The sequence below is a fragment of the Gigantopelta aegis genome, chromosome 1 (assembly GCF_016097555.1).
Source record: "Gigantopelta aegis isolate Gae_Host chromosome 1, Gae_host_genome, whole genome shotgun sequence".
Lineage (NCBI taxonomy): Eukaryota > Metazoa > Mollusca > Gastropoda > Neomphalida > Peltospiridae > Gigantopelta > Gigantopelta aegis.
In genome coordinates, this window is record NC_054699.1 from 23,495,760 (window position 1) to 23,519,663 (window position 23,904).

General features: G+C 36.9%; 1 protein-coding gene across 3 annotated transcripts in view; it reads left to right on the plus strand.

Moving 5' to 3' along the window:
- LOC121372446 (serine/threonine-protein phosphatase 2A regulatory subunit B'' subunit beta-like) overlaps positions 1–19,349 on the plus strand; it is a 49,305-nt gene extending 29,956 nt beyond the window's left edge. For 2 of the 3 annotated variants that reach the window (XM_041498772.1, XM_041498756.1), the window contains 10 exons: positions 782–856; positions 1,908–1,994; positions 3,185–3,341; positions 3,973–4,021; positions 4,739–4,825; positions 5,576–5,720; positions 6,584–6,733; positions 9,769–9,872; positions 13,112–13,135; positions 16,710–19,349. In XM_041498772.1, coding sequence (XP_041354706.1) covers positions 782–856; positions 1,908–1,994; positions 3,185–3,341; positions 3,973–4,021; positions 4,739–4,825; positions 5,576–5,720; positions 6,584–6,733; positions 9,769–9,872; positions 13,112–13,135; positions 16,710–16,854 — 1,023 coding nt within the window. In that variant the 3' untranslated portion in view covers positions 16,855–19,349. The remainder of the gene's footprint in view (positions 1–781; positions 857–1,907; positions 1,995–3,184; positions 3,342–3,972; positions 4,022–4,738; positions 4,826–5,575; positions 5,721–6,583; positions 6,734–9,768; positions 9,873–13,111; positions 13,136–16,709) is intronic. The other variant, XM_041498763.1, reaches the window with a different exon arrangement.
- The last annotated feature ends 4,555 nt before the right edge of the window (positions 19,350–23,904 follow it).

The following is a 23,904-nucleotide window of genomic DNA, read 5'->3' on the forward strand; positions in this document are numbered from 1 at the left end:
AAGGCGTTCCCTGTGGTGTTTATTAGGGTATCCACGATTGGACTCGAGTACTCGAGGGTCAAACTCGACCCAGACCTGAGTACACGACACTTGCACTAGATGATAATCGGACTAAGGAATGAAGTAAAATGGCATTATACGTCTTAATTCCAGTGCTGAACATGGATGCCAAATCATGCCATTGTATTATATTTAGAAAACGGTTGATACTGTCAGTATTGTGATGGAGGGACGACCAGATTAAAAAGAAAAACTAGTGCATGATCATAGTGTTATTGTGTAACTGGTATCGCTAAAGAACTTAATGCCCTACATTATCTCACTTATATGGGTATTCGAGTCCTGTGAACGGACTCGAGACTTGCTAGACTCGGCCCGTACATGAGTACATGAGTACTCGTGGAGACCCTAATGTTCAGTATATATGTTAACCATTTTCTGTTTTGACAGACTTTGTATAGCCAGATGAAAAGCTAATCACAGACACTTTATTAAGCTCTGTGTATTTTTACAGCAGGGATACATGTATATATTCCTAACAGAAAATAACTAGATGCTCTGTCAAAAAAAGAGAAAAAAAGAGGGCACAGTAATTTAGGTACCAATACACAAAAAGGACTCTTCTAAACTGAGGATGTTTACTTATTCTTCACTGTGGGGAATTGCCCCATCTAGTTATGGCCCTATACATGGGTTGATTGATGCTTGATGGTGGTGGTAACCTTGCTCGCAGTTTGTTAACCTCACACAGCATGTTGATGTCAGTTTGTTTATTTTCTAGGATGTAGTGGATGCTCATCCGGGACTTAGCTTTCTACAAGAAGCTCCAGAATTTCACTCTAGATATGTTAATACTGTAAGTACATGTATGCTGTAGACTGTTTTATAATATGTATCATTCACTGATTCATTTAACTTTCTTTGACATCTGACAGCTAATGTATTGTTTATGCAGGGTTATCATGAATCATTTCATTCATTCATTCATTCCTACTTTCATTCATTCATTCATCAATTAATTTATTAATTTGTTTGTTCATCCGTCCATCCATCCATCCATCCATCCATCCATCCATCCATCCATCCATCCATCCATCCATCCATCCATCCATCCATTCATGCATCCATGCATCCATGCATCCATCCATCCATCTATATCTATTCCTTCATACAGACTCATTTTATTCACTCACATTTCTAATGACAAGTCTGAAATTATTTACATTATTTTTTGACTGATAAGATAAAAGCCCATGTCAGCCAGTTTACGTTTGCAAACTTTATTATTGGTTCCCGACGTGTCCATTTGGTTTACTGTGAAGTGCATATACCAGTCTAGTGGACGTTTTTCTGCTTGGTTTGGCTGAACTTAGCTAAATCTAAAACTGCATCTACATGTATTTAATATTTTTTAGCTTTAAATATATTAATTATTTTCCGTCATGAGTTCTCAAAGAACTTCTCATATCTATTTAAAAGTATTTTGTTAAACTACTTATTCCAATTTTTGGTCTTGCCTTTATACGGTAAAAAGACCAGATATGGGTGTTACATGTACATGTAACTTTTAAGCAACTTTTGCCTTTGGCTCGACATTAAAATTTAGTTTTTAGCTCTAATTCCCACAGTCCTACATCAGTGAAACTTGGTTTGTAGTCAAATCCAAGAATGTTCATCTCAGTTCCTGTTATTAAACAAAAAACTAAATTTAATAAATTAGAAGTTTTAATTGAATTATTATTTTTAATATATATATTTTTTAAACATGCATTGAGATGAACATCTATGGATGCAAATATCAGTGGTACGGAACAGATTTATGGTAGGCGAGATATTTAATTCTGCAGAATTCCTGTTTTAATTGTGATGCCGTGTTTTTAAAGTGGAATCATGTTTTTGTTCTTCAGGTGATATCAAGAATATTTTTCTGTGTCAATCGGTCGTGGTCAGGCAGAATCACGGCTACAGAACTCAGAAAAAGCAACTTCCTGAGAGTAAGTTTCTTCTCTAGTACTGGGGCGGGACGTAGCCCAGTGGTAAAGCGCTCACTTGATACACGGTCGGTCTGGGATCGATCCCCGTCAGTGGACCCATTGGGCTATTTCTCACTCCAGCCAGTGCACCTCGACTGGTATATCAAAGGCCGTGGTATGTGCTATCCATTCTATGGGATGGTACATATAAATAAAAGATCCTTTGCTACTAATGGAAAAATGTAGCGGGTTTCCTTTTTTAGACTATATGTCAAAATTACCAAATGTTTGACATCCAATAGCCGATGATTAATAAATCAATGTGCTCTAGTGGTGTTGTTAAACAAAACAAACTTTAACTTTTTCTCTGGTACTGGTCCACTTACAGGTAATTATACTCATGTGTATGAGTATATTATTTTGATTGTTTGACTTCCATTTTAAACATGCATACATTATTTTTGTTTATTGTTTTATTTCTCACATTAACAGCAGTGAAATATGCAAATATTATTTCTGTTATATTTAAAATGTTTATATATTTTGTAAATTAGGGAATAACCCTACTGTGTTTTCCAATTTGTGGATGTATGTCGGTGGTTTTACTGTCGCAAATTTACTTTATAAAACGGTAAATTTGCGACTGTAAAACCACCGATATATGTCTGCAAATCGGAAAACACAGTAGGGTTATCCCTATTCTACTTAAACTGTTTGCTAGTTGATTTTAAATAGGAAATTGTCACATTTTTAGTAAGAATAAGCATATAAACATCACCATCTGGTGACACCATTAGGCAGCCCATTAACAGATGATGGGTGGTCGAACAGTTAGCGGCTTGAACATAGATGTGTAATTTGACATATTAAATCAGCTCTCGTGATTAGATAACGACTAATAAAGAATAATATGTTCATTTCTGACATAAAAACGTGTCAGTATTTAACGACTTCTGTACGTAATATGAACGCTACAAAAATTGTCTTTAGGACGACATTACAAAACAACCCTGTTCTTTGCTTAACCTATGACGTATTTCTGCCAGAAAATTTGCGACCGGTATATCGCTGATTTTACCACCTGAAATTTTTAGTAGAGATCCAATCAGATTCGTTCTTACAAATGTGTTGAATTATCCGGGTATTGGACTACTTGATAACTGTGTTTTACTAGAAATAGATCTGTTTGTATTTGTTAATTTCTCTCACAGACGTTGGCGTTACTGGAAGACGAAGAAGACATTAACCAGGTGTCAGACTATTTCTCGTACGAACACTTCTACGTGATCTACTGTAAATTCTGGGAGTTGGATCAGGATCATGACCTGTTTATCAGCAAGTCGGACCTCTCCAGACATAACGAACACGGTAGGCTTACATGCACTCTTTAACACACGTTCATCATTAACTACTGACAGGACATAATTGAGCAATCCAGCCAGATCACCATGACTGGTATATCAAAGGTCGTGGTATGTGCTATCCTGTCTGTGGGATGGTGCATATAAAAGATCCCTTGCTGCTAATCGAAAAGAGTAGCTCATGAAGTGGCGACAGCAGGCTACCTCTCAATATCTGTGTGGTCCTTAACCATATGTCTGATGCCATATAACCATAAATAAAATGTGTTGAGTGCGTCGTTAAATAAAACATTTCTTTTTTTTTTTCTTTAATTGAGCAAAGACATTTTAATAAATATTAATGTTTTTAAGATTTGTTTGTACCTTTCTAATACAAAAAAAATTGTAGTCTGATATATCTTCCATCGAATCTTTTTGTTTAAATACGTAGCATAACCGTGTGGTTTTGGAACTTGAAGAGGTGAGTGTTTAACTGTCTATTTATTAGATCGTGAGTACATTTAATATGGTTATTTGAGGATTATAGTTAAATTTGATAAAGTCCAGTAAAAATTGGTTCCAAATGGCCCTACTGGCCACCATGATTTTTAAGTCAAATTTTAACCCTCCTACTGTATATTTTATTTCGTTTTATGCAGCTCTCTCTACCAGAGTCATAGACAGAATATTTTCCGGTGCTGTTACAAGGTAATGCATTTTTTCAATTATCTCTTTATGTAAACTGAATTTTGTTGGTAGGTGATATTCATTGGTTTGGATAATTACCATAGGTTTGACACCTAATAGCTGATGTATTTTTGTGCTGGGGCGTCGTCAAACATCTATTCTATTCTATGGTTTGGCTAATCATCAGCATGGTATTTCCCCATACAATTTCACCATTTTAAAATGTAAATAAGGTCTAGAATATTTGGGAGCTTACTTACTATTTAAAAAAAAAGAAAAACCATTTTCTGATAAGAAACCACCATTTTTGTCGAAAGGAGAGTTAGTGAGAGGGTGTGGGGAGTCTACATCCTTGTGGATATTCTAATGTTCCGGGGTTTTTCTCCATTTTAACTTGATGTCCGTGCTGGTATCCAGTTAGCTGGGCACACTCCTCAGCTTTCAGGTCGGTCTGTCTAGGACAGTGGGTTAGTGGTTACATTTATCCATTGAGTCATTAAACTCGTTATGGGTTGAAGGCGGAACCGAAATGTGTACCTAATATCTACCAGCCTTAAATCTGATGGCTTAACTTCTAGGCCACAGAGGCCGGTAATGTTCTGTAGGTAGAAACTCACGTGTGGGGAAATAGTTAGGTATGATTAGTAGACTTTGTTTCTGAGAATTTTTTTAAAGACGAATGATGTAACATCTAGAGTATCAAGAACGTTAATACTGTATTAAACACCGTACTTGCAGGGGTCCGAGACAGAGGGAAGGACGTATGAGTTACCCCGAATTTGTCTGGTTCTTGATAGCAGAAGAAGATAAAAAAAATCCAACCAGGTGAGAGAGTTACTAGTGATGTGCAGTATTACTGATATATCAATGTTATGATTTGAAAAGGTAAATCATACATAATATTACGATACAGCCTACTTTTTCAATATACTCTGTAAAACACCATTGTCCTTTGGAAACTCAGGTCAGTCTTTTTAATATGTTATTAGGTTTCGGTATTGAATGTTGGTTTTGATGCATGGATATCGATGTTGACAACGTCATATCGATGTACAAGACAGAATATTTCTATAATTAGCAGACTGAATATTAATTTATTGTCTTGTTTCAGTATGGAGTACTGGTTCTATAAATAGTAGACTGAATATTAATTTACTATCTTCTTTCAGTATTGAATACTAGTTCTACAACTAGTAGACTGAATATTAATTTACTGTCTTCTTTCAGTATTGAGTACTGGTTCTATAAGTAGAAGATTGAATATTAATTTACTGTCTTCTTTCAGTATTGAGTACTAGTTCTACAACTAGTAGACTGAATATTAATTTACTGTCTTCTTTCAGTATTGAGTACTAGTTCTACAACTAGTAGACTGAATATTAATTTACTATCTTCTTTCAGTATTGAGTACTAGTTCTACAACTAGTAGACTGAATATTAATTTACTGTCTTCTTTCAGTATTGAGTACTGGTTCTATAAGTAGAAGATTGAATATTAATTTACTGTCTTCTTTCAGTATTGAGTACTGGTTCTATAAGTAGCAGATTGAATATTAATTTACTGTCTTCTTTCAGTATTGAGTACTGGTTCCGATGCATGGATCTCGATGGAGACGGGGTCATATCGATGTACGAGATGGAATATTTCTACGAGGAACAGATGCAGAAGATGGAGTCTATGGGAATTGAGAAACTTCCCTTTGAAGACTGTCTCTGTCAGGTTTGTAGACAACTTTACACTGATTATACAAAGAGGAAAGGAAGGTTTGTTTAATTCACCTAAATATTCAGCTAAGTCTGTTTGGTGTCTAATATGATAAAAGTAAAGTTAAAAGTGACTAAAACAGACATTAGCACACGACAGCAAACACTGATATTCTAAGCAAGAAAATGTATTACTGTGTAGATTTAGTAGGAAAAAAAAAGGTCTCTGTTAAGATGGAAACATGTAACAATGGCTGAAAACTCAGGATAGTCCGTTTAAAACGTGGTATTGAGTACTGTGCACTTGTTATGTAATCTTTTTGTGCTGGGGTGTCGTTTAAACATTCATTCATTAATTCATTTGTAATATAGTTTTACCTTTATACACAGATATAGAGGTTATTACCAGAGTGTTTTTCGGTAACATAAGTGACATAAGAATATGTAACACGGTGACGTCAAACCTGAATGATGTCATTTCATTTTCATTTTTTGTTTTCTGAATGCTGGACAGCTTTTAGTGTAATGTTGCTATTGAAATGTTTTTGTTTTGTGACTGTGAATGCATAAGTCAATTATGGAGTGTCACTGTAGTATGTTTGTTTAAATGTCCATAAATGTAATGCCGTGAACTCGATTAATTTCCATCTCATTTACAAAGTAATCCAATTCTCAAAGTATGTGATCTGAAAAATATCACATACTTTGATTACACTGGATATTCTAGCTATTATATGATAAATTATAATACCATCACAGTAGGTACAGTTTACAAATTAGTAAAGATTCTTTTTTAAAAGGTAATTTCACAGACACCAATGCTTCTTTATACATTTATATAAAAAATATTCATTATTATCTTTTATCTTGGCATCACAGATGTTGGATATGGTTCGACCCAGACAACAGGGGCAGATAACTCTGAGTGACCTAAAGGCGTGCAAGATGACGGACATTTTCTTTGATACGTTCTTCAACCTGGACAAGTTCCTGGAGCATGAGCAGAGAGATCCGTTTGCTAATATACAGGTATTTTGAGTTATCCCACACGATTCCTGACCGTTCCAACTTGTACCAACCTGTTCTGACCCTCAGGCACTTGTAGCAGGTTATGGTCACTCCCTTCATTTTTTCTTTCTTTCTTTCTTTCATTTATTCATTCATTCTTTCTTTCTTTCATTCTTTCATTCACTCATTCATTCATTCATTCATTCATTCATAGTTGGGTGGGATGTAGCCCAGTGGTAAAGCACTCGCATGATGCACGGTCAGTTTGGGATCGATCCCAGTTGGTGGGCCTATTGAGCTATTTCTCGTTCCAGCAAGTGCACCATGACTGGAATATCAAAGGCTGTGGCATGTGCTGTCCTGTCTGGGATGGTGCATATAAAAGATCTCTTGCTACTAATGGGGACAACAAAGGTAGTGGGTTTCCTCTAAAACTATAAGTCAAAATTACCCAATGTTTGACATCTAATAGCCGATGATAAATAAATTAATGTACTCTAGTGGTGTTGTTAAACAAAACAACAAAACAAAAGTAAATTTTTTAGAAATTCATCCCTCACTCCATTCATTCATTTATTCATTTATTCATTCATTCATTCATCTATAATTATTTTTCCTTTTTATCCAATTAGGGTTAAAGCACACTGTCCAGGTCACACACTTCAGCTATCTGATCTGTCTGTCCAGGACCCCATTCCACAAAGTGGCATTAGCAATATAAGATTTTTTTCAGTTCAACATATTTTCGTGCTTACATCCAATTAAGGTTCAAGCACACTGTCCTGGGCACACACCGTAGCTATCTGGGCTGTCTGTCCAGGAGAGTGAGTTAGTTGTTAGTTGGTTAGTTGTTAGTAAGAGAGAAGAGGGTGTAGTGGTCTTACACCTACCCATTGAGTCATTACAACGTGCTCTGGGTGGGAACCGGTACCGGGCTACAAACCCTGCACCTACCAGCCTTATGTCTGATGACATAACCATGACACCACCGAGGCCAGTTGAATATAAGATCACCTTAAGTGCATAAAGATCACTTTGTGGAATGAGGCCCAGGACAGTGGGTTAGTTGTTAGTTGTTAGAAGTTTGTGAGAGGGAAGTCGGTGTAGTGGTCTTACACCTACCCATTAAGTCATTAAACTCACTCTGGGTGGTAGCCAGTACTGGGATGTGAACCCAGTACCTACCAGCCTTAATTCTGATGGCTTAACCATGACACCACCTCTACTGTACCTCACTACATCATCAGTGGGAGTACATAAATATAAATCACAAGGGAGGTAACTTGTTTTGGGACAGGTTTGATTCATTTAGTACCTATTTTTGTTTGCCCCAACATAAATGTTTCCCGAACTTGTAAACTGTACTCCTTTTTAGAACCAACTCCCCCTGCCTCCTAAAAGTTTACATCGAAAATGTTGATTTTGTAAGGAATATTTTTTATCAACGTTTTGTTTTGTTTTTTAAATTTGTGTGCTGAAATCTACTCCAACCTTCCCTATCATACTGTGTGTGCTTGTTAACTGAGTATCCATAATGAAAAGCCCTTGAATTTAGTGTTGTCTTTTCTTTTTTTCGTGCTTATATCCAATTAAGGTTCAAGGACGCTGTTCTGGATACACACACCTCAGCTGGCTGGGTTGTTTGTCCAGGACAGAGGGTTAGTTGTTAATGGGTAGTGGTTAGGTAGTGGCCTTACATCTACCCACTGAGTTGTTAAAACTCACTCTGGGTGGGAGCCGGTACTGGACTAGGAACCCTGTACCTAACAGCCTTATGTCCGATGGCTTAACCACGACACCATCGAGGCCTGTTGAATTATCAAAACCCATGAAAAGTGCTTGAATTAGGGAAAATCAATTTGAAACGAGCTTGAATTGTTTATGTCTTCTGATAAATATTAAAATTTACCTTCTTCGAGATTACTTTCTCAAAATTCAACAATTTATCAGCTGGTATTATTGCCAGGTTTTATGAGTAGGTGTCATTTTGTCAGAAATATTGAAAATTGTTGGATATGCATTTGAGACCAAATTAATTTGAATACAGTGAATGCAAAAGTCCTTGAAAATTTTAATTTTACTGTGAAAAGTGCTTGAATGTTGTCTTCCAAATTGTGTATGAACCTCAGATATTGTTGATAATGGTGAATGTCCTTAAAACTGTATTGTCTTGCTTGTGAACTCTTTACATTTTTTGACTACAGTGTTTTCACTTGTTCCAAACTAGCATTTAAAAAACAAATTGTACTGTGTTACACTGTGTGGGTGGGTACTTTTTGGCATGCTTCCTTCAGAGAACTGTTCAAGCATGCCTGTCATGGGCACAACCTCTAACTTCTCCAGAGAGATCTGTCCATAACAGGGACATGTTACACTGGCTTAGCCAGCATTTTATAGAGGAAATGTCGGGAGGTGTGTGTGGGGGGATCACCCAAATAAATCCCACCCATGTAAGGCCTGTTAGGATGATAAGACAGGCCGATGTATAAGGAGAGAGAGAAACTTTAGATGTGATATAGGAGAGTGTCATGTGCCCCTCCCCCAGGCGGCTGCGCCAATGTGGTGTTCTGTTTGATTGATCCACATGCATCATGTATGGACTTAATTTTCACCAATCAACATGTATCATTGTTTGTATTTTTTATGCGTGGAACACGCTGTGTAAAACGATTGGCAATCCAAATAAACATGGGGTGTGACAGAGCCCAGTGGTACAGCACTTGCTTGATGCGCGGTCGGTCTAGAATCGATCCCCGTCGGTTGACCCATTAGGATATTACTCATTCCAGCCAGTGCTCCACACCTGGTGTAACAAAGCCTGTGGTATGTACTATCCTGGCTGTGGGATGGTGCATATAAAAGATCCTTTGCTGCTAATTAAAAAAAAGAGTAGCCCATGAAGTGGCGACTGCAGGTTTCCTCTCTGAATATCTGTGTCATCCGTAACCATATGTCTGACACCATATAACCGTAAATAAAATGTGTTGAGTGCGTCGTTAAATAAAATATTTTCTTCCAAGTAAACATATTCTTATTCTTATTCGTATATTTTTCAGGATCCAGATTCGGCAGGAACTGAGTTGTCGGATTGGGAAAAGTATGCAGCGGAGGAATATGAAATTCTTGTGGCCGAGGAAGGAGCCAATGAGTTGGAGGAAATGTAAGCAGATAACCCCTCCCCCCAAACAAACTGTTGTGTGTTCCATGTGTCCTTTCACTAGAGAATGTAGCAATTGTTATTAGAACATCCTTACGGTTATTGGTGGACCAGAGAACGTAGCTATTTTTATTAGAACATCCCTACAGTTATTGGTGGACCAGAGAACGTAGCTGTTGTTATTAGAACATCCTTACGGTTATTGGTGGACCAGTGAACGTAGCTGTTGTTGTTAGAACATCCTTACGGTTACTGGTGGACCAGAGAACGTACCTGTTGTTATTAGAACATCCTTACGGTTATTGGTGGACCAGAGAATGTAGCTATTTTTATTAGAACATCCCTACAGTTATTGGTGGACCAGAGAACGTAGCTGTTGTTATTAGAACATCCTTACGGTTATTGGTGGACCAGTGAACGTAGCTGTTGTTGTTAGAACATCCTTACGGTTACTGGTGGACCAGAGAACGTACCTGTTGTTATTAGAACATCCTTACGGTTATTGGTGGACCAGAGAACGTAGCTGTTGTTGTTAGAACATCCTTACGGTTATTGGTGGACCAGTGAACGTAGCTGTTGTTGTTAGAACATCCTTACGGTTACTGGTGGACCAGAGAACGTACCTGTTGTTATTAGAACATCCTTACGGTTACTGGTGGACCAGTGAACGTAGCTGTTGTTGTTAGAACATCCTTACGGTTACTGGTGGACCAGAGAACGTAGCTGTTGTTATTAGAACATCCTTACGGTTACTGGTGGACCAGAGAACGTAGCTGTTGTTGTTAGAACATCCTTACGGTTACTGGTGGACCAGAGAACGTACCTGTTGTTATTAGAACTCCTTGTTACTGTTAGAACAGCTCCCTTACGGTTACTGGTGGACCAGAGAACGTAGCTGTTGTTATTAGAACATCCTTACGGTTACTGGTGGACCAGAGAACGTAGCTGTTGTTATTAGAACATCCTTACGGTTACTGGTGGACCAGAGAACGTAGCTGTTGTTATTAGAACATCCTTACGGTTACTGGTGGACCAGAGAACGTAGCTGTTGTTATTAGAACATCCTTACGGTTACTGGTGGACCAGAGAACGTAGCTATTGCTATTAGAACATCCTTACGGTTATTGGTGGACTATTAGAATATCCTTACGGTTATTGGTGGACCAGAGAACGTAGCTGTTGTTATCAGAACATCGTTACAGTTATTGGGGGTGGGATGTAGCCCACTAGTAAAACGCTTGCTCGTTTGTGGACCATTGGGCTATTTCCCGTTACTGGTGTATCAAAGGCTGTGGTATGTGCTATCCTGTCTGTGGGATGATGCATATAAAAGACCCCTGGCTACTAATGAAAACAAAATTTAGCAGGATTTCTGTAAGACTGTATGTTACAATTACTAAATGTTTGACATCCAGTAACCGATGATTAATAAATCAGGTTGCTCTAGTGGTGTCGTTAAACAAAACAGACTTTAACATATGGTATATTACAACAGTAAAAATAAACATGAAAACAGAAAGAATTCTGTAATATATGGGGTTACAGTAACAATGAAGCTGGAAGTAAATACAGAAAAGGTTTAAGAGAGAAAAGAAGGAAGAAATGAATGAATGAAAGAAAGAAAGAGAGAATGAATTTAAAGGTCAAGGCCCATATTTTCAAACATGGCTAGCTCTGGCACTCGCCAAATTTGCCAATTAAGAATTTTCAAAATAGCTAGCAAGTTTTATTTTAATTTGGCGAAATAATTTCATGTAATAATTAATTTTTAAAATAAAATAACTCGATTTCAAAATGTTTTGCTCACCAATAGCTAGCTTTGCAAAGCCATCTCAGCACTACGAAATCGTAAAACCATTGCAGGCTGTGATGTCACAATAGCACACACCATAGTGACGTCATAGCTTAAGATGGTTTTACGATTTCGTAGGATAAGATTACTTCGCAAATATGGGCCCTAATTTTGAAATAAAAAAAAGAGTAAATTTAGTCAGTTGAGCACTCTCTTGAGGTGCATGAGTTGCAGGATTGAACCATCTCAGTGGATCCATTCAACTGATTGGGGGTTTTCTCATTCCAACCAGTGCACCAGAACTGGTCAAAGGCCGTGGTATGTGCTTTCCTGTCAGAGGGAAAGTGCATTTTAAAGATCCCTTGCTGTATCAAGAAAATGTAGTGGGTTTCCTCTGATGACTATGTGTCAGAATTACCAGATGTTTGACATCCAGTAGCCAATGATTAATATATCAATGTGCTCTAGTGGTGTCGTTAAACAAAACAAACTTTATTTTTACTTCGAGAACAAACTTATATTTGATAGAAGCAGGGCTATATTGTTATGTATGGGAAAATGATATATTTGATAAAAATAGGGCTACGTTGTTATAGAGGAGACAAATTTACATATTTGTTAGAAATGGCTTTATTGTTATGTATGGGAAAATTATATATAAAAACCAGGGCTACNTTGATAAACACAGGGCTAAGTTGTTATAGAGGAGACAAACTTATATATTTGTTAGAAACAGGGCTTTATTGTTATGTATGGGAAAATTATATATTTTATAAAAACAGGGCTACGTTGTTGTAGAGGAGACAAACTTATATATTTGATAGAAACTGGGCCAAAACAGCTATGTCATATGTATAGCTGATTTCTCTCATCCTCAGGAAAATGGGACAGAGTTATTCCATGAAAGAATGTCATGTAAGAAATTTCTATCCCACATGGGATATCATGTGCTTGTGCTTAATATGACGTCGTTGGTAATATGACATCATATTAATAAGAGATCATGACGTCAGGTCATCAGACAACAATTTTAAATTGATATTTTGTTACCAAGACCTTCATTATAAAAACTATCTTGTTACCAGACACGGCAAATATGATAGTGTAGTTTATTTATAATAAAATGGTCCAAAAAAAGAAGTTACTTTTTCAGCCTTCTTTGTTCGTGTAAAATAATGGTTTATGTACTGAATGGATGAGAGAAAAACATTTCATCATATGCCGTCATGTGGGATTAAAAAAAAAGTACACCCTTAGTGGTTAAAACTTTTACCTTGGGACTTGGCAAGCCTCGTCCCAGGTGGAAGTTTTCACCACCTCAGGTGTACTTTTTCTATCCTACATGACCGCATATGATGGAGTCGTATAAAATACTATAAACATACATGAGTAGAGCTTCGTTAGGTAGTCCCAATGATGTATTTATATTTTCACTGTTGCCTGCATGCAGCTGGTACTGGCCGTTTTCACAAAGGTATGATCAGTTTACTTTTTGTTTTTTTCTCTTATTCATCAGTTTGTAGTTTTGTTCAAACTTGAATGTTTCTCTTGAGTAGAATTTAATATTTTTTACTGCATTTTAATTTTTCTTGTTTATATATTTTTGTATTATCTCCAGTTTTTGTTAATTTTTAGATACTTTTTCCTGCAACTGTGTTGTGTGTGTATCTCTTGAAACCTTTTTGTCATTATCTTCAGATACTCTTTAAATCAGAATTTTAAAAAATGGCTCAAAAATAATTTTAACATTTAAATGTCAATTTGATTTTTGTGGATTGGAATATTTTAAACTTCATTGTAAATGTTACTGAAAATATAACTATAAAAATATAATAAATATTTAATTAATTAGTTTAAGACCAAAGATTTAAATGTCAGTATTGAACCCCCCCCCCCCCCCCCCCCCCCCCCCCCCCACCCCCCCCCCCCCCCCCCCCCCCCCCCCCCCCCCAAAAAAAAAAAAAGGAGAAAAAGAAAAAAAAAACAATCTAATTAAAATTAACTTCACTGGTTTATTACTATTACCTGTGGATCTAACAGCACCCCGTTGGAGCTCATGTCCAGTTGACCTTTCATTCGACCAATCAAAACCTTACTTGCAAAATCATCCAGTGATTTGAAAAGAATTTGAAAACATTCGGGATTATGTTGACATAGACCAACAAGTTCACCTATTGCATAAATAGTCTCGCCCGATATTTTTAGAATTTGTATGCTCCCAAATAACGCTATAAATGGCGACGTATAATTGGTCGATATTTAAATTGTTATTTATAGATGAAATGTCATCTGGACATCGGAGTCCACGCAATACTGTTAGATCTACTGGTAGACCAGTAGAGCTAATTTTAATCAGATTGGGAAAAAAACAAACCCATAACAAAAATACCTCCACCATAATATGTATTGATATATTGTATTTGTTTCAATTTTCTATATTGCTGGGTGGGGGCGTAAATTCAAAATATTACTGGAAAATAATGTAATCTTTTAAATCAATACTGGTCATATTTAAATCCAATTCTAATATAGAGGTTCAAAAATGTTAACTGTTAAATCTTTATTCTAAATGTTTCTGAAAAATTGTACAGATATTTAAATCTTACAGTGTAAACATTTATGTTTTATTTATATGCTTTTATTTTTAATTACGTGTAAGTGCTACCTAACAAAATGATTTAAAACATTTAGTTATTACGATTTGATCACATATTAAACAATTATAGTACTGTGATGAGATGGCTATGATGTTTTTATGGATACTGGTTCAAAGAAATAATATTGACCCAAGGCTGAGGTTGATATTTATATTTTGTACTTCATAAATAGAGAATTCGTCACACGTATTTTTTAATATGGAAAATATCAACTGGGACATACCCTAGTTTTAAAACACTAAGGTATATTTTTCACCTACACTCTAGTTTCAACCCGTAAAAATGGACACTAAGTTTGGTTAATTTACAAACCTGTAACAAATTTGTATACAACAGAGTGAAACAAGAGTCTGTGATGTTGAAATACCCATAAAATAAAATAAAATGCGACTCCATAACTGTTAGTTCTCAGACACACGTGCGTTTTTAAAAATATGAAAAATGCATTTTGTGGTATTAGAGACACCAGGATAACCAGAAACACTTCGGTGGTATGGAAATGAATAATCTAAACAGTAAAATATAAGCAATGTTTGATTTCATTGATCATAAATGACTCTAATAGTGAAACATGTACCTTAGTGTTTAAAAACTAGGGTCTGTTGCTGGAACCGGCCGAGGCTGGTACTTGTTCCCAGGACAGGCGTGCGCTACAACAGCTTGCTTTGAATGTGCATGTTAACCTTTTTGGCATTGTCATTGGCTTTAATCAGTATTTGTCGAGGTTGATATTTTACATATTAAAAACATGAGTAGCGAATTCTATTTATTCTGTAACACTTCTAAAATAACATTTTAATTAAATTTGTAGTAGATCACAGTACTTACTAAAGTCGCCGCCATCGGTAATATGTTGTCATCACGATTAGCATAAATTAGTCTGACGTCACGCATTTTAAATAAATCTTTGAAAATGTTACGCACAGGTACACAGGTCTTGTTGGCTTGTAAGCAAATGACCCATCCACAGCAGCACATTACTTAGAGACCTTGCAAATTTGCATACCATTATTAACTGGGTTAATAAACTAAATTATGACATGGATATCATGTGTAAGTTGTAGGATAAAACATCATATTGGTCTCATCACTGTACCATTATTTTTTTATTACTTCAATGATTTAATACAATATAAATACGCAAACTGGGCCTATTTACAAGTAGCTGAAGCACCATGCAATCTAGTAAGCATAAGGATATTGCACTGATGATGTTATACATGAAACACAAACAACGTCATCTGTAAGACGTAATCAATTTCCGAATTCTGGTTGAGGAAACCGATAGTGCTAATTGGTCAAAGCTAAGGGGATTTCACGTTTTACACCAAAATTAGTGCAATATCATGATTTATTGTTTCGCAAAACCACAGAGCAGTGCAGTATGATCTCACAAGAAATGTAACGTGACGTAACATTAACCGATCGGAAGTCATTTAGTATATGCATGAGGTAATACATAGAGATTATTATACGAGCTTGTGTATCGTAGTGATTTTACGAAACTAGTGTCAGGATTTTTGTATTACCTGAGCGAAAGCGAGAGTACTACATGAATCCCGACACGAGTTTCGTAAAATCAGTACGACACACATGCAAGTGTAATAATTTCTTTATTATCCATATTATTATTGCTATTTTTTTTATGAATAACAAGGACTGTCTCAAAATGTTTCAGCCACAACTAGGAGTTGACGAAATGACGTTATATTTCACATGCAAAGTCTGAACTAGGACTGGAGAAAACAACATGTTATGACATCGTTTCCCAAAATTACGTCATCACACTTTTTATTACATGTGTGCTTCGTATGATTATTGTTGACTCAGTTATGTTGAACCAGGTGAATAACAAATATATCTATAGTCTGTCCCACCATTCTATTAAAATGTTTATTGTAAATAATTTCAGTTTAGTTTGAAGTAAGAAAAAAGTAAAAGTGTTTTGGAAATAACAAAGAAATACAATTTGTCTGTGCAATTTACAAATCAATCTGCTTGGAAATAAATAACTTGTAGTAAATTACATAGTATGAAAAAAGGCGATTTCTGTGGAATGGACTATACAGATATTGTCATGAATCTGTTATCTGTGTTTTTCTGGTCATTATAGTTTAAATATTTTTATATTGAGCATGATCTGTTTTACAGTAATTAGTTTTATTTGTCCTAGGCTCCTATTTGAGGATTTACGGTATATTAAAACATTTGCTTTTCTTATGTTGTTCAGTATATTTTACCTGCTTCACGATTACTTGCTTTTCAAAACAACAACTCTCAACTGGTTCAGTAAGTTCAAATCCCATCAATATATATTTATGATTTGTGTTTTCATTAAGATCGTTTAAAAACTTATTTTAATTGTAAATATTGTTTGTGTTTATTTTTCAGTCATTATGAAGATGATTTTGAGCCGGATGATGATGATCTTGGTGATGAAATGATTCGGCTCGCTGACCCCCCACAGCGGAAAGTTAAAACCAACCTTCAGAAGGAAGACATTTATGACTTCAGTTCAAACAGTCTTGGATACTGAACATCAAATGGATACTGAACATGAACATCAAATGGATACTGAACATCAAATGGATACTGAACATCAAAGCTGCCTTAATAAATAAAGAGAGAAACAAAAAGAGAAGATATTTATGCACCAGGTTTTGAATACTGAAAATCATGACCATCGATCCAAAGATGATAATTACTTCAAGACAGTCTTACTCTTTTAAGTCCAGGCTGGCCTGCGTAGTCATAGTTACTGAAGGTCGACTTAAATCTGGCTGAAGAGGATAGTTATGACTAGTTGAAACAGTCTATGACAGTCAAGTGTATCTGTCTTCTGAAGGATGTCCATGACTCCTTTAAACAGTATCAATTGCAGAAGGTCTAGGCTTGATAACCGAAGGTCATTGCTGACCAGTGTTTGCATGCTGAAGGTCAAGGTCAAACTAACATGAAAGAATGTTCATAACATTTGGTCAAAAGTCTAGGGTTTTACCTAAGATGAGGGCCACTATGTCCAGTCTTGGATGCAGAAAGTCAAAAGTCGTCTAGTCTTGGTTACTGAAGGTCAAGGTTGAATTGTCAAAAAAAAAGGATACATCTCTGTATGTCCACACAAGAACTGCAGTACAACTTAGACATAGTGCTAATTAGTTTTAGCTGTTCCGTTTGTTAACAAGCACTTATCCCATCGGAATTTGTCATTTAGAAATAATTATAGTGAAATTATTTTATTTTATTAATCTATCAAAGAGGATATGTTCTTAAACCTGGACTACCCAGAGTTCCTCATACACACTGGCTCGCGTAGTGGGAAGAATCAAGATGTATTGTCACGGAGAGCGGCAGTCTTCCAATGGATGAAGTACCAGACAGTATTCTCAGCCTTGTTAAAAAAAAAACTCCTTTGGACTCTGTCTACTTATTGGTTTTGTTGTTGAGATTTTCAGATGTGTCCACATGTTTTCGGTCCGTCCATCAATGGGTTAATGACAATAATGGGCCGAATTTACGTAGCCTGTTTAAGCAATTGTACATGTATGTAGTTACATGTGTGTAAGTCTAAAACAGGCTTGGTGAATTCTGCCCAACATGTTTTAAGGTGAAGCAGGGGTGAATTCACGACCAGTTCTTTCATTCATTTCATTTCATTTATTTATGGTTATTAATTTCGTGCTTATAACCAATTAAGGTTTAAAGCATGCTGTCCTGGGCACACACACACATACACATACACACACCAGGCCTGGTGCTTATAAAACTTTTAGAGTGTAAACTCGATATTCTAATAAGAGTCTGAGATGTGAATGCCATGACAACGCCATACAAATTGTATGCATACGATGTCATTAGAGATCGAGTCTGGACTCTAAAGGTTTTATTAGCACGGGCAGTGGTTAGTGGTTAGTTTGTTCGTGAGAGAGAGAGAGAGAGTTGATGTAGTGGCCTTACACTTACCCACTGAGTCGTCAAACTCAGTCTGGGTACGAACTGGTGTGCAGAGGTGAACCCAGTACCCACCAGCCTTATGCCTGATGGCTTAAACCACCACACCATTGAGGCACACCAGGTTTTAAAAAAAAATTTTTTTATTAAACCTCCAAGTGACCAATCGGACAGTGATGATGGCTTATAAGGAACCTCCTACTGACCAATGGGAAAAGGACAATTTTTCTATGAGAAGCTGTGTGTGTGTATTTATTTTTCAAGACTTTAACATGTACTATATTAGTATATTTATTGTTTGCAGACTGTGAACCTGTTATTAGACATGTTTTTGTATTAATATACATACATGCACTATTCTATTTATTATTATTGATGTAGTATACTGTATAGTTGAAACATGAATTTTACTAATCATCCATTTCATACATTTGTTGATATCACTAAACTAGTGGTTGCCAAAATGGAGTCGCTGTATTACTTGTCACCAATAAGATAACACATTTCTTTATTTTGGAGAGCAGTAGGAAGGGGAGATAAATGAATTTTTAAACACATTTCTTTATTTTGGAGAGAGGTAGAAAGGGGGATAAATGAATTGTTAAACACATTTCTTTATTTCGGAGAAATAGGAAGCGAGGGATAAATGAATTTTTAAACACATTTCTTTATTTTGAAGAGGGGTAGGAAGAGGGGATAAATGCATTTTTAAACAAATTTCTTTATTTCGGAGAGAGGTAGGAAGGGGGGATAAATGCATTTGTAAACACATTTCTTTATTTTGGAGAGAGGTAGGAAGGGGGATAAATGAATTTTTAAACATTTCCTTATTTTGGAGGGAGGTAAGGAGAGCGGATTCATGAATTGTTAATCTGGTGTCCTTGAGGAGTCCCTAGAAGGACATGTTTCACAAGGGTTATGAATTATTTTTGATGTACGACATTACACATGCACACACATTCACTCGTATAAAAACACACATAAATGTGCACACACAAAACACAGATAATGAGATTACAATTACTAAAACTCAGATTAGAACTACTAAAATTGAGGTTACAATCAATAAAATGCTTGTCTGGTTGTTCAGCTTTGGATTTTTATTCAACATTTCTTCTTTTCTTTGGAGTTTGGTAGCTCTTTAAGTGGTTAACAAGATAGTAGCAGATCCAGAGAGTTTTTTCTGATGTTTGTACAATACATGCTCCCAAGTGAGTACCTGATACCAAGTTGGGGGAATTACAACATAACCGTCGAATTGGCCAACTTTCTACTGGCAGTTGGTAGTCTGAGTCTAGGATTAGAAAAACAATATCCCACAGTGGTGTTAAAATTAAACAAATATAACAATATTCCACATTAATAAGTGTGTGGTTAGGTTGGGTTTTTTTTTTTAAGGGCTATTTATTATCCTTTTTTTTAATTTATATATTTTTGTTATTTATTTATTTATTATTATTTTATTTTTTTAAATTATTATTTTTTATTTATTTATTTATTATTATTATTATTAAAAAAATATTTGGGGGGTGGGGGAGGGTAAATTGAAATAATGGTTTGCTTTGACATTTTTGCGTACAAGAAGAGGAATTTTATTCAAATATCTGTTTAAAAAACCCTCAACAGACTGAGTTCCTTGTTCCTGACAACGTCATTGAAGGTCACATAACACCACACATCCAAGTGTTATTAAACACTTTAAACCAGGTGAATCTGTGAGCAGTTTATTTTATCAGTTAATGTCCAAGTATCCAGTTTTATTTTGAGCGTAATAGTCAGTGGCGGATCCAGAAAATCCATTTAGGGGGACCCTAATGACATGAGGCGGAATGCCAAAGGAACTTTGGGGGATGTTTGGAGGGGGATCGTAAAAAAAATGAAAATATATAATAAAGTTATAACTGTCGCAAAATTTAGGCCCCCACCCCTAGATCCTCCTCTGATAGTAGTCTAAAATCGGAACTAGAAAACGTTGGACTAGGCTGGTAGCGACTGAATACGCTGGCACGTACCATGTATAGTCTGAACGGACATAGAAAGTGTGGTAGTATACTGACTTAATGTGCACTATATGTTGCATACATGTAGTTTATAACCGTGTATGTAGTTTGTTTTTGTCTAACGAGAGTTTTTTGAACTATTAATTACTCTTAAGGCGAATCAGTGGGTGGGGGGAGGGACCCGGGGACGCCCTAAATTTTGCGACAGTTATAATTATATATTATTTTTTTTTAAATGTACGATCCCCCTCCACACTAGTTCATCAAGATTAACCTCGAATGTAAGTGCAAGCACACCTCCCCCAAAGTTCCTTTGGCATTCCGTCTTGCCACCCCCCCCCCCCCCAAAAAAAAAAAAAAGGATTCGCCACTGTGGTAAGCGGCTACTGGATGTCTAACATTTGGTAATTCTGACACATAGTCTTTTAGCCCGAGTACTCTGACTGTTAGAGAGCTAGACGGACATTTGGACGGTTAGTAGCCCGAGTACTCTGACTGTTAAAGAGCTAGACGGACATTTGGACGGTTAGTAGCCCGAGTAATCTGACTGTTAGAGAGCTAGACGGACATTTGGACGGTTAGTAGCCCGAGTACTCTGACTGTTAGAGAGCTAGACGGACATTTGGACGGTTAGTAGCCCTTAAAACCGTCCAAATGTCCGTCAAGCTCTCGTACGGTCAGAGTACTCGGGCTAATAGTCTTCGAAAAAACTGATACCTTTTCCATTAGCAGCAAGGAATCTTTTATATGGACTTTAACAAAGGCAGCGTCAGCACATACCACGGCTTTTGATATACCAGCCGTGGGGCATTGGTTGGGATGGAAAGAACCCAATTAGCTGATGTGTCCACCGAGGGGGTTCGATCCTATGTCCTAGGGTTCTCAGACGATCGTTTTAGCGACTGAACTAGATCCCACTTTCGTTAAAACACTAAAAACAGGATGTATACTACCAAATCAAATCCCATAGACGACAATAGTAACATATGTGGCTAAAACTCCTACCTGCAGCGTATCAATCGACATAAATGCCACCGATATAAATACTACCACCCCTCACCCTTAAAGTGAATCAGATAAAACTGGGGGTCAAACTGCTCATTTCTGAGATAACGGGTAGCGTCTATGACTACCCTAGTTTCGCACAAAATTCCGAGTACTTTTGTTCACAGGTACCCCATACATGTTTAAAGCGCAAGGCTATTTAAAATTTTTTTTTAAAAAAATGGATGTTTTTTTACAACCAACCAGAGATGGGGCGATTACTTGACAAAAGTAATCGATTACGATTACGAATACATTGTCTCGCAATCATGATTACAATCATGATTACATTTCCACAAATCTACACAAATAATGAAATGATGTTACCCCCATGAAGTTGTGCACTTTATTTTACAACCATACCGATTTCATTCATTGAAAGTATCTTGGTCTGGGTGTGTTTATTTTGGTATCATTGGAAGCGCAGCGTTTGGTAAAACATCTATTAAAATCAGCTTTCGGGAATTTTTATTAGACGTATTAATATTTTCAGCTATTTTAAAGGAAAATAAACCAAGGTTTATCGTGATAGACTACTTTCAACTGGGTGTTTTCTTAATTAGTTACGTTATTTGTGGTTGTGTCTGCGACAGAGTGAGGATGACTGCCCTTGGAATCAAGCTTGATACGACTGGCTGGCTGCCCGTCTGCAGTCGTAACCACTAAGAAAAGAAAAGAAAGTTTGCCACGGTACCATTGGTGGACTTTCACACATGTAACAAAACGAGATATTGTCAAGCGTTTCCAATCTAATTAAAATTAGATCCACTATTACATGTGGATCTAAAGACATGTCCACCAATCAAAACCTTACTTTCACAATCCTGCCAGTGATTTAAAAATAACGTGTGAATTACGAATGCCTTAAAACGTTTTATTTGATAAAATAAATAATTTGTAATGTAAAACTGAAGACTGATTAGTTTTTTTTGTTTTTTTTTTATAAATAAATAAATAATTTTTAAATTAAAATTGAAGACTGATAACCCACCCCGTACGTATTTGTATGGTTCGCTGTACTGCGGCCACTAAAAGAGACTCGCCCGATATTTTTAGAATTTGTATGCTCCCAAATAACGTTATAAAAGGCGAAGTGTGATTGGTCAATATTTAAATTATTATTTACAGACTAAATGTTACCTGGACATTGGGGACTACGCAGTGTTGTTAGTTTTAAATCACTGGCAGGATTGTGCAAGTAAGGTTTTGATTGGTGGAAATGAGCTCCAACTGGCTGTCTTTAGATCCACATGTAATAGTGGAGCTAATTTTAATTAGATTGAAGCGTTTCTTAGTTGAATTCATAACCGTGATAACACTGTATATGCATTCAGAGGAACGCAAGTGTTTTATTATAAAAACAAATATATATATATATATATATTCTTTTCAACTGGGTGTTTGCTTAATTAGTTACGTTATTTGTGGTTGTGTCTGCGACAGGGCGAGGATGACTGCCATGGAATCAAGCGTGATACGACTGGCTGGCTGCCCGTCTGCAGTCGTAACCACTAAGAAAAAAGAAAGTTTGCCACGGTACCATTGGTGGACTTTCACACATGTGACAAAACGAGATATTGTCAAGCGTTTCTTAGTTGAATTCAGAACCGTGATAACGCTGTATATGCATTCAGAGGAACGCAAGTGTTTTATTATAAAAACAAATTATATATATATATATATATATATATATATATACTCTTCAAAAGAAGAAACGCAAAACCACATTGTCGTAACATTTGGAGAATTGATTTAATTATTGAATGGTGAGTCCGATAATTACCAAATGTTGCAGGATTGTTCACAATTCACTCTAGTCCATTGTGAGTAAGTGATAGGACACACCACCAAGGTCAAGGTCATCTGGAGTCAATACCGGGTGTGGCCTCCGCGTGTGTTGACAACTGCCTGGCACCGCCTGCCCATTGAAGCAACCAGAGTACGGATGACGTCCCGGGGGATGGTGGCCCACTCGGCCTGCAAGGCTGCTGCCAGCTCGGGCAGGGTCTGGGGCTGTGGTTGTCGCTGTCGGAGGCGTCGGTCCAACTCGTCCCATAGATGCTCAATTGGGTTCAAATCCGGTGATATCGATGGCCAAGGAAGGACATTAATGTTGTTGTTCTGTAGGAAAGCCGTTGTGAGACGTGCTGTGTGAGGCCTGGCGTTGTCATGTTGGAACACTGCGTTGGCGTTGGCCATAACTGGAACGATGTGTGACCGGAGGATCTGGTCAATGTAGCCCTCTGCATTCAGGTTGCCCTGCACGTGGACCAGGTTAGTTCTGCCAGTGTGTGAGATGGCTGCCCACACCATGACACTACCCCCGCCGAATCGGTCCACTTCCTGCACGCAGTTTGCCGCATAACGTTCACCACGACGCCTATACACGCGACATCTTCCATCATGACGTCGGAGCAGAAATCGGGACTCGTCACTCAACCACACCTGTCTCCATCGCAGTTGAGGCCATTGTCGATGAATCTGGCACCACTGCAGTCGGAGTCGACGGTGTTGTGGTGTTAAGATGACACCTCGAACTGGACGTCTGGCACGAATTCCTACCTCACGTAGGCGGTTCCGTACGGTCTGGTCGG